Source organism: Amphiura filiformis, chromosome 11 (assembly GCF_039555335.1).
Source record: "Amphiura filiformis chromosome 11, Afil_fr2py, whole genome shotgun sequence".
Lineage (NCBI taxonomy): Eukaryota > Metazoa > Echinodermata > Ophiuroidea > Amphilepidida > Amphiuridae > Amphiura > Amphiura filiformis.
This window is the reverse complement of record NC_092638.1, coordinates 46,285,146-46,297,578: the sequence shown is the minus strand read 5'-3', so window position 1 is coordinate 46,297,578 and position 12,433 is coordinate 46,285,146. Positions and strand designations below refer to the sequence as shown.

Sequence of the window (12,433 nt, the reverse complement as noted above, 5' to 3'; positions counted from 1 at the left end):
TGATGATGATGATGATGATGATGATGATGATGATGATGATGGTGATGATGATGGTGATGATGATGATGATGATGATGATGATGATGGTGATGATGATGGTGATGATGATGATGATGATGATGATGATGATGATGATGATGATGATGATGATGATGATGGTGATGATGATGATGATGGTGATGATGATGATGATGATGATGATGATGATGATGATGATGGTGATGATGATGATGATGATGATGGTGATGATGATGGTGATGATGATGACGATGATGATGATGATGATAATGATGATGATGATGATGATGATGATGATGATGATGATGATGATGATGATGATGATGATGATGGTGATGATGATGGTGATGATGATGATGATGATGATGATGATGATGATGATGATGGTGATGATGATGGTGATGATGATGATGATGATGATGATGATGATGATGATGATGATGATGGTGATGATGAGGAGAAGGAAGAGGAGGAGGAGTAGGAGGAGGAAGAGGGGAGGAAGAGGAAGAGGATAATGATGATGATGATGATGATGATGATGGTGATGATGGTGATGATGAGGAGAAGGAGGAGGAGGAGGAGTAGGAGGAGGAAGAGGGGAGGAAGAGGAAGAGGATAATGATGATGATGATGATGATGATGATGATGATGATGATGATGATGATGGTGATGATGAGGAGAAGGAGGAGGAGGAGTAGGAGGAGGAAGAGGGGAGGAAGAGGAAGAGGATAATGATGATGATGATGATGATGATGATGATGATGATGATGATGATGATGATGATGATGATGATGATGATGGTGGTGATGATGAGGAGAAGGAGGAGGAGTAGGAGGAGGAAGAGGGGAGGAAGAGGAAGAGGATAATGATGATGATGATGATGATGATTATGATGATGATGATGATGATGATGATGATGATGATGATGGTGGTGATGATGAGGAGAAGGAGGAGGAGGAGTAGGAGGAGGAAGAGGGGAGGAAGAGGAAGAGGATAATGATGATGATGATGATGATGATGATGATGATAATGATGATGACGATGGTGATGACGATGAGAAACATATTTCGCATTATATCCTCTATTGCAGATTGCAGTGAACCTGATAGGATGTGTAATGACGGTGTGACGTGTGTTCTTGAGAGAGAATTATGTGATGGTCGAAACACTTGTCCTGACGGTGGAGATGAGACCGACTGCATTAGTAAAACTATTTTTCGTTATTATCTTATTTAACAACGCGGTGCATATACTCACTGAATAAAGCGCAGTATGATCCTCGTGGGTGGCGTATTTTAATGTTAAATTTAGCCTTTTATTTTATTTTTTATTTTAAAGCCAAAATATAACATTTCTGTAAAAATAGATTAGTATTTGATTTCCATAAAATGTTAGCTTTACTGTCACGTATATCCCTTTTCAATTTTGAGCCGAACGAGTGAGGCAAAGCAAAGAAAAGTGGAATAAACTCGCAGACTGTGTTATGCGTACAGAACATCGCATACGTGTCCGACTAATATTTCCATCGTAATAATAAAACGACGGTTCCTGCGTTTTATTCAAAATCTCGGATTTTGACAAAACTACAGCAACCAAAGTACATTATAATCGTGTAAAAAACAAGAATTTAAAAAAACAATTTGAGGGCGTTCTCCTCTGCAAATGTTATAATATGGCCTTAACTCTCTATATCTGCAACAGGTTGTTTTAACGACACGTGCCAAAATGGGGGAACTTGTCAAGATACTTCAGATGGCTTTCTATGTCTATGTCTTGATGGTTCGTCTGGACAAAGGTGTGAAATAGGTGGGTACAAAGTTGAACATCACAGACCAATTATAAATAACATGCAAATCAAATTTCAGTTATAATTATCATGTTGTATAGTCGTAGATTCAATTTGAAATACGCCTATATTTTTGGTTTGAATTACGTGAAATCCTGCTTGAATTGTCCCGTTCCCGTACGCGGTAATCCGCGTACTGACCGTGCATGTGCGCTTCTTAGCTTCTTTTCTGAGTTGTTTAAAATGGTTCAGGAATGATTGAAGCCACAGTAGTCAGTGGTATGTTGTTGTGACAAAGAGAACTTAGAACAGCTAAGGTTGTTTTCTTTAATATCCGTGTCGTCAGCCACATTTTGGTTATATTCACTCTGATGCTTTCTTGGTAACGACTATCGTAACTACTTCATGCCATCGGAGCCAATAGCTTTGAAATAATAATTATTCCCCACCTCTTTCTGGCTTCCTACTGTCTGAAAATTGTAATGAAAATTAAATGCCATGGCCGGGTGTGGCCGCTTACTGGTTTGATCTATATGAACGTTTAACAAAGGCAATGTAAATGTAGGGTCTAATTTCTGACTCGTTCTTGAGTCTATCGCTGCACATTAGCGAACCCTTTTGTTCTATTCTTGAAATCACAAATTTGGTTTGACAATACTCGAATGACCCATATCCCAAATACACGCAAGATTTGCATATAATATAACAGCTAGAAAACACAATAGTACTTATCCGTTCTTGTTGGATCTCAGACTACAAGTGATTTATTTCCTGGCACAACATAATATCCATCCACTTATGCAATAATACGTAATCTTTACGGTAGAAAAGGTATCTACTCCGAGCAGCCAAACAATTGTGACTTTTATCTTATGATTTAGTGCATCTCTAGCTGGTAATCCAAAATAGAGGGCGCCAGTCAGGTAAATTTCCAAGTCAGAAGGTGGTGGCTACATACCGGCCCCTTAATTGCCATGTGTCAAACATGCAATTACTAAGCACTTCTTTTTAATTAACAAACAATAAATTTTGATCCAAAAATGGCAAACTAAATTTGGGCCAAAACATTGCCAAAATTTAACAATAATCTTTTATCTCCAACTTTACTGATTATGTTGATAGCTGAATATAACACTTATTGATTCAACAATGGCGCTTTATGGAGATTATATACTGTCTATAATGATTTCTCCACTAATATAACTAAGTATAATAGCAGCGCTATAGTCACATTTCACAGTCATAATATTGTTCAAATGATGCTTTATCGCACTTTGACTGTGGTATCAAACAATTTAGCGAATTTCACTAAAAATCACTGGTTCCATGAGTTATCTTGAATCCTAATCAATAGTGTTCGTGTCCTAAAATCACAAATGTCCATTGTCCAAATAACATAATCCACGTCGGTTCGGCACTCCAGATGAAACATTGGAAGAAGATCATGCGCTGCTGGCTTACTGCTCCAACGCTGCTCCTTACTGCGGGGTTCCCTGGAATCCGACGGTCCATGATGAACTTGATGAATTACAAACTCGCTGGATCCATTGATCAGCAATTCCGAAGCTCATGCTCCAACATGAGTGGTACAAACGTTTGCTGATCCTTAAATTATGGTCGGTAGTTCCGAAGCAAATGGCTCCATACAGCCATAGGTGGCACAAACGATTACCGACGCTATTACTATACTCAAAAATATTTTTATATTTTTGATTTCTTTTTATTCAATCTTTCTTTCATACAATAATATTTGTTTTTTGTTGGTGTTTATGGGTGTTTCGTGTCAGTATGATTTTTTTTCTTCTTTTCTTGAATCAAACCGAACAAGGACGTGGCAACTCAAAAACAACATGGTTGCTAATTACAAGTACAAGTACAAATACAAGGAATGCTCTATTTCCATGTTAGGCAATCAAATGTTCACGGATGACTTCCATCAAAGAATCAAACCTTTGAATCATACATTTCCATTACAAAACATATCCTCTCTTATCAATCCAATGCCTTTCAAAACATTCCACAAACAAATTGCACAACAATTGTCCATGTCCTGGCCAGAATACACAGACAAGGTTGTGCACCATTGAAAAATAGACAAATCCAAACGTTCCATAAAAGCTTTTCACCAAATTCTTAATAATCTTACTCCGATAAACCCATTTGATTTGTGTTACCGTGTTCGCATCTGCGCGAGTGCTGCATCGCGGACCTACGCACTGCGCAAGTGTCTCCTTATGTATAAATTTGTATTGCCTGCGCAGATGTCTTTTGTATACGAAGACCTACGCACTGCGCAAGTGTCACCTAGTGAAATCTGTTATCAATAGGCCATAATTTTGATGATTTTTAACAACAAGACACCTGAGACATTCCCTACCGGATACATCAAGACAAAGTCAATCTAACAAACATAAAAGACATAGGCTCTGGACTTCAAGTCTCCAGAAACCATGGAAACAGACAGCTTATTCTTCTGCCTCCAACAACAGGCACAACTTGCTGATGGGCCTCCGTAGGGTGGATGACTTGGTTCGCACATCAACCTGTCGCACTCGACCATTCTTGTCTGGCAAGGTTGTGACGATCTTTCCCATCAACCAGGAATTCCTGGGAGCTGACTCATCTACTATGAGAACGACGTCTCCTGTCTTCAGATTCCTCTGTGGCTGCAGCCAGCGCTGTCTGCGCTGAAGTTCAGGTAAATATTCCTTCAGCCACCTTTGCCAAAACAAATCCGCCAGGTATTGGATCTGACGCCAACGTCTACGAGCGTAGATGTCCTTCTCGACAAAGCACCCAGGTGGCATGTCCGCCCTCGGTCTCAGCAACAAGAGGTCCCGGGGCGCGATGACATCCAAGTCATCCGGATCATCCGACACTCTTGTGAGTGGCCTGCTGTTCAACGTCGATTCTATCTCACACATGAAGGTATGAAGTTGCTCATCCGACCTGCATGTCTTCAGGTGTTGTTCATTGAGGATGGCACACATTAACTTCCTTACAGTACGAATTTGTCTTTCCCATACTCCACCGTGGTGGGAGGCTGCTGGTGGATTGTATCGCCATTCAAATGTGTGGGATGTTGAGAAGTTCTGTATTTGGTCTTGGTCTAGTTCTTGCAGAGCGCGCTGAAACTCATTGTCCGCACCGACCAAGTTGGTTCCGTTGTCAGAGTGAATTACTTTGACTGGTCCACGCCTTGCTATAAATCGCCTAATCCCATCAATACAGGAACTAGTGTCCAGGGTGTGAGCGACTTCAATGTGGACTGCTCTGCTATTCATGCACGTGAACAGCATACCGTATCTCTTCCTTGTTACTCTGCCCTGCTTTATATAGAAGGGTCCAAAGTAATCTAATCCAGTGACTGTAAAGGCTGGGTCATCACTCTTTACTCGGTAGGCGGGAAGATCAGCCATCTTCTGTTTGCTAACTGGCATTCTGTGTTTTCTGCAGATTATGCACTTCCCTAAGACTGACTTCACCTTAGCTCGAGCCTTCACAATGCAGTATTTCTGTCGTAATTCGGCGAGAACATGGTTACTACCCTGGTGATGAATCTCTCCATGAATATAACGGACTATGAGAGTCGCTATGTGGTGATCTTTCGGATTGATAAGTTGATGCTTCGCATTCTGCGGTATCTTGGCGTTTTTCAGTCTACCGCCTACTCTTACCATCCCATCCATCACCTGTGGGTCTAAATTGGTAAGCTTTGAGTCTAGTTGCAGAGATTTCTGCGCATGTTTTATGATTGCACACTCTGCCTCTTCCAACTCCTGCACAGTAAGTGCGTCTGTGAAGTTGTGACTCTGTCTCTGTTTGGTTCTAAGAATCTTCTTAAGTCTCAGCCACCAGGCCGCTGCTCTTCCGAGCCTTGTCCAGCTGGAGTAGTGCTCTATCAGCTGGTCTATAGCATTATCTTGGCTCTGGTCTTCAGCTGTAACAGTGTGGACTTCCACGTCTGTGGACTCTGGAGATTCTTCTGATACTGCCGGTTCTACACCCGGCCACTCTTCCTCAGGTTCTGACAAGAACGCCGGCCCCTTTATCCAGTCTGGTCTTTCTACCAGCTGCTTGACTGACAGGCCTCTGGATGCATGGTCAGCGGGATTGCATGCACTGGGCACGTACCTCCACTGCTTTGGGCTAGACCCGTCTCTGATTACAGCAATCCTATTAGCCACAAAGACTGGAAATCGGGCTGTCTCGTTCTTGATATATTTAAGTACCGTCTGGCTATCTGACCAGAAAATGGTGGTAGCTTGAATGTCCAACTCTCTTTTAATCATATTGTCCACTTTCACAGCCAATGTTGCTGCAGATAACTCCATGCGGGGAATGGACACCTGCTTTATTGGAGCCACACGAGCCTTACTGAGGATGAGGTTGCATTCTACGTCACCAGCTTCATTCAAAAGTCTCAGGTATGAAGCTGTTCCGTATCCACGGTTACTTGCATCTGCAAAGTGATGTACTTGGACTTCAGCATTCTCAAATCCATCTGGCTTCCAACATCTTTGGATCTTGAAGTGTTCTAACTCTGGGATGCTTGTCCACCACTTGTGCCACTTTCTCTTTATTTCATCAGGCACCTCATCGTCCCAACCATATTTCAACCGACACAACTCTTGCAGCATCTGTTTGGCTGGCAGAATCACTGGACTTGCAAATCCAAGAGGGTCGTAGAGTGAGCAAAGTGTCGACATCATGCCGCGTCTTGTCATAGGGTTGGACTTCTGCTCAATCTTGAAACCAAACTGGTCGGACTCCACATGCCACCACATGCCCAAAGTTTTGTGGCTCATCTTCTGGCTTTCAAGGTCTAAGTTCTTTGTGGTGGGCGACCTTTCTTCTTCTGGGATAGCGTCCATGACATTCTGATGGTTGCTAGCCCACTTAGTAAGGTGAAATCCACCCTTACTGCAGATTGTCCTAAGGTCTTGGCTCAACTTCACAGCTTTTTCTTCTGTGGGTACTGATGTCAGTAAGTCATCTACATAAAAGTTGTGACATACTGTATCTGTTACTAACTCATCAAACTGATTTCTGTTGTCCTTGGCTGTCTGCTTTAAGGCAAAGCTGGCACAGGCGGGTGACGACGTGGCCCCAAACAAATGTACCACCATCCGATACTCTCTAAGTGGTAGTTCCACGTTGCCTCCTGGCCACCAAAGAAAGCGCAGGTAGTTGCGGTCATGTACAGGTACCTTAACCTGACAGAACATCGCCTCAATGTCTGCTACCAAGGCAACTTGTGCCTGACGAAATCTCAACAGCACGCCGACCAGGGTATTGGTTAAATCCGGCCCTTGTAGGAGCTCCTTGTTCAGACACCTGCCTTGGCATGTAATGGCGCAGTCAAAGACTACCCTCAATTTCTGTTTCTCAGCATTGTACACTCCATGGTGGGGTATGTACCAGGTGGAACCATCTGTCTGGTTGATCTCATCATCTGGCACTGGCTCTGCGTAGCCCTTTTCTATAGTTTGTTCCATGGCCTTTGTGTACTCTGTTTTGAATTGTTGATTCTTTATGAACTTCCTCTTCAGGAAATGTGTTCTACTCTCTACCACTGCTCTGTTTACTGGCATCTGTGGTTTTCCATCTCTAAACGGCAGTCCAATCTCATAATGCCCATCTACACTTTTTACACTATCAGTCACCATATTCAGGAAGCGTTGGTCTTCTGCTGACATCGCCAACCGACCATCACTCATACGTTCGTTGAACTCATGGTTCACATACGACTGGAACTGGGTCTCCAAATTTTCCAGGCTATCTTCTATTACACTGCAGAAGTAGGTTTGAACTTGCTTGTTAAACCTTCCTGGAATACCGTACACTGCCCATCCCAGGGGTGTGAGTACAGCGTATGGCTCACCAATTGCTCCTGTGGCCAATTCCAGCGGCATGGTGGCTGCCGGAGTGTTGCTTCCAATCATCATTGTTACCTCTGGAATACATGGGTACTCGCTTGGTATTACTGGCAACTGTATATCGCAAAGGTGTGCCCATCTTCTCAGATCTTCTTGAGTCGGTGCGTCCTTTGCGGAGACTGGAATCTTGTCTTCGATATACACCTGTGGTAACGGGATGAAATTCTTCTGATTTAAATCACCCACTAGCAACTTATCCAACACCACCTTTGAGTTCACGGTTTTCTTCGAGGTCAAAGTTCCTATTAGCAGTTTTCTTTTTTGAGTCCTCAGGTTCATTCGCTGTTGTAGTAGCGAAGAGGCGAAAACCGCATCACAACCGTTGTCCAAGAAAGCATATGTGGCTATGAAACTATCGCTAAGTTCATGCTTCACCAATACTGGTATTATGGTCATTAATGGTGAGGTATCACTACTTGTAGCTGCTGAAGCTAGAGTCTTGGTGCAACCAGTCACTACATTACTGCCACGAGCAGTTGCCTCTTCTTGAGACTTGTTTTGTTTAGGTGATTGAGATTCTTGCTCTCGTTTGTCTCTGTGCATCGCAGTTGGATGTGTTTTCTGACATTTACTGTACTTCAACAGATCCTTACACTGCTTCTTAGCATGTCCTGCTTCCAAACAACCAAAGCACAATTTTTTGTCAAAACAGAAGGCTGATTTCTCCTTAGGTTGCAACTTGGAGAATTTTCTGCATTCCATGATCTTGTGCTTGGTGCCATCTCCACAGTAGGTGCATGACTTGTTTGAAGCTTTCTTCTCTGTGACCTCTTGAGCAGTTGTAGTGAAGGCTTTCTTCTTGTTGCTACTGAAGGATTCTGAGTTCCCTATTCTACCAAACACTGGATTCGCAATTATTCTCGCCTGTCTGTCGACAAACTGAACAAGATCGCTGAACTTTACTGTATTTCCTTGTTCTTCTTCAATAGCGTATACTTTATTTCTCCATAGATTCCTGTGTCGGTATGGCAGTTTCGCAACAAGAATCTTCAGGGTGTTAGAATGATCTAACTCACTTAACGCATCCACTGTCTGCATCATGTTCTTACACTCGGTAAGAAATAGTGAAAAGGCATTTAAACTTTTATCTTCATCTTTAACTTCTTGCCAGGATTTGGCCTTCTTCAGCATTGCTTGTGCAATTTTATGGCCACTTCCAAACTTCTTGGCTAAAGTTTCTTTAGCTTTCTCAAAGCCTTCCTTTGGATCCTCATAATGAAGATAGCTCTCTACATATTTCTTGGCATCTCCATCTGTATGCTGACATAAGAACTCCAGTCTTTCTTTCTCATCATCTGTCTTGTCCTCGACACCAAATGCGAAGGCTCTCATAAATGATGTATACTTTAACGGATCTCCATCGAAAGTCTGGATCTTCGTCTCTGGCAATAAAGCTCGCAACTGCTGTTTTATCAGCAATCTAGTCAGTTCACTAAGCTGTTCAGCTTGATCTGCAGAATGATCTGCCTGTCTTTGCTGTTGAGGCTCTGTTGGTACACTAGTCGTTGGAACATGTGGGGGGCCAACAAGCTGTGTGGGTACACTAGTTATTGGAACATGTGGGGGGCCAACAGGCTGTGTGGGTACACTATATGGTGGGCCAAAATATGGCTGTTGCTGTGGTCTATAGTCCATGTAATATGGCATAAACTGATCATACTGATCTGCAGGTGCTGGTCCCTGCATGTGTCTATATGGCTTCATAGGAGGTGCATCATCATGCACATGTCTTGGTCGGAATGTATATTCCTCTGGATAACTATTGTAATCAAGCCGTGGCCGGTTCACATCACGTTCAGATCTGTGGTCTTCGAACTTTGGCTGTCTAACTTTCGGCCTGACTACTGGGTCTATATCTCTAGGTTTCGATGAAGCAGGAAGTCTATTTGGTGGCACTGGTACTTTCAAGTTCACCTGTACTTTCTGGTCTGACTCCTGATGATGAGGTACTATATTCCTATCATCACACTGCTTTATATTAGAAGCCAATTCAACATGTACAGTTTCTCCCTGTGGTTCAGGAAGTATGTCTTGTCCAGCTGCCATAAACCTGTCTACATGAACATCTAATGTAGGCCTTTGCTTTCTTACATCAGATTTTTGCACAACTGGTTCCTGAATTTCAACCTTTCCAGGACTATCATCTTGATTATCAAGCCAACTTTGTACAGTTTTTCGGCTGTCTATAGTAGATGGTAGAGGCAAACTCTCCTGACTACTTTCTGATGTACTGAAATTTTCATAAATTTCTAATTTGGTATTTTCTAATTCCAATTCTGCATCAATCTCTAAAGATTCCTTTTGTTGTTGCAATTCAAGCTCTTTTTTCTCAATTGCTTGTCTTTTTTTGGCTAATGTTTGTTTACTCATTAGTTCTGCTTTACGCATAGCAGCCTCGGTAATATTTTGGGCAAGGGTACTGCTAATACTATGAGTATGAGTACTATATTTACTCTTTGACTTTCTGCTAACTTTGCTTTTCGCAATACTAGCATTTTCAATATGTTCAATATCCCCTGGATATTTTGCAGCCATAATGAGTCTATTTTACAATAAACTGGCTTGTATACTATCTCACAAAATCTGAGATGGTCCCTGAATTAAATTCAGAAACTAATTTCAACTTTACTTGACAAGGGCAAGGACTTTCCAGTCATAACAAAGATTAGACTTATCTAAGTCCAAAACCATGCAAGTTAGACCTAGCCTATTTAGGTCCACTATCAGCATGAACGCAAGTCTTGATCAAGTCTAGCGCCCAGCGTGTTTTACATGTGCGCTGATTTTTCTCACAGCGCTGTGACAAGCACAGATTTATACAATATTCCACACACTGTGTGTACGTGTTCATAGCAATGCAATACATAATGTACGTACATGCACAATAAACTTTTGCTCCGATACTTTATCGAAGCTACAACTTTATGACTTGAGTATAAATCGAGATAACGATCAAATACAACTCTTTTCTACTAATGTAGGGTCTAATTTCTGACTCGTTCTTGAGTCTATCGCTGCACATTAGCGAACCCTTTTGTTCTATTCTTGAAATCACAAATTTGGTTTGACAATACTCGAATGACCCATATCCCAAATACACGCAAGATTTGCATATAATATAACAGCTAGGAAACACAATAGTACTTATCCGTTCTTGTTGGATCTCAGACTACAAGTGATTTATTTCCTGGCACAACATAATATCCATCCACTTATGCAATAATACGTAATATTTACGGTAGAAAAGGTATCTACTCCGAGCAGCCAAACAATTGTGACTTTTATCTTATGATTTAGTGCATCTCCAGCTGGTAATCCAAAATAGAGGGCGCCAGTCAGGTAAATTTCCAAGTCAGAAGGTGGTGGCTACAGTAAACAAATATCATTACTCTATTGTCAATCCTGTCTCCAACTTTGGACGGGTGGTGGTGGGTTATGTATTTCTGCCAAATTTGCTACTCAGTGCCGTCGAATGTGGACGGGCGGTTGTGTAAAGCCCAAAACTGGACTTGCGCAGTTAAAACCAGGTGAAGATGCGAAAGACCATACGTAATATGGCTAGTTATTGAACGCTAGATGTACATAATGTATTATCAATTTTAACATACCGTTAAAACTCGATGGTTAGCCAAATGTGCTTACTATCGAGCGCTTTCGAAAACATGAAATTGTACTGGAGTCCGGCGCTTTACCAAGCCGAGCTGATGGGGTTGTGACACACATTTGCAGGTTTACTTCTTCGTATATGTGTATCGATGATTTGCTCAAAACCCTTTACACTTTTGTGGATGGGGCTCTTCATCATTGCATGTTTTAAAAGCGTTCGATAGTAAGCTAACTATCGAGTTTTTACGGTATATCGGTTTCAACATGTTTAAGTAAGACAATGTCAGGTGCAATATTGACATCTGGATCAATTTCCCAACTTCAAGAAGATTTTGAATTCGTTTCTAGCCAGACCCAATTTCTGTGTAACTCCGAAGGCTGTTCTTTCCATAGAATCCAGAACTGCCTTTTAATCCAAGGAACTTGAAGCAGGTTTGATGTGTTGCATTTCTAAATAGAACCAACATCAATTGCTGTACTTTAACTCCCAACATATGATTGACCTTCCTGAATCTGTTTTCTTTGATTTGGATGTGCTAGCTGGTACTGTCAATTCATTATAATGAATTCTTCTTTCCTTTCTCCACACAGTCGACTGCGGTCCCTCATCCATCGTGTTAACACCAGGAACACCTGTGTCTTTCAGCTCGCCACTTTACCCTCAAAACTATCCTGTCGATAAAATATGTAACTATACGGTTTCCGCTCCAGATGGATACAAAGTACTGGTAGAGTTCTTAGATTTTGATATGGAGCCTGGCTATGACTTCCTGTTTGTCGACGACGGCATGCTAACAGGGAATAGTCCACCTAACAACTACACGTCTGTTAATGAAACACTTACCATGCGTTTTGTCTCCGATGCGAGTGTCACTTTTCGTGGATATTCGTTACAGCTTAGTACAATAGACGTATCAGGTAGGATCATTCTCTTTCACTCATTCATTATATCTTCTTTCTTTTTTCTGACCTCCTGTACCTGTCCCCTGTGACTACTTGTCATCTTTCGCTTTGGTTACATATGAGGAAACATTTAAACATCAATCAACATGCATGTAAGGCACCAGAGACAAATTTGTTCGAT

General features: G+C 41.8%; 1 protein-coding gene across 1 annotated transcript; it reads right to left on the bottom strand.

Moving 5' to 3' along the window:
- Positions 1-4,269: 4,269 nt before the first annotated feature.
- Positions 4,270-10,278, bottom strand: LOC140163724 (uncharacterized). The gene has a single exon (XM_072187040.1). It carries the CDS (start codon positions 10,276-10,278, stop codon positions 4,270-4,272), a length of 6,009 nt encoding a protein of 2,002 aa, XP_072043141.1.
- Between the last annotated feature and the right edge of the window lie 2,155 nt (positions 10,279-12,433).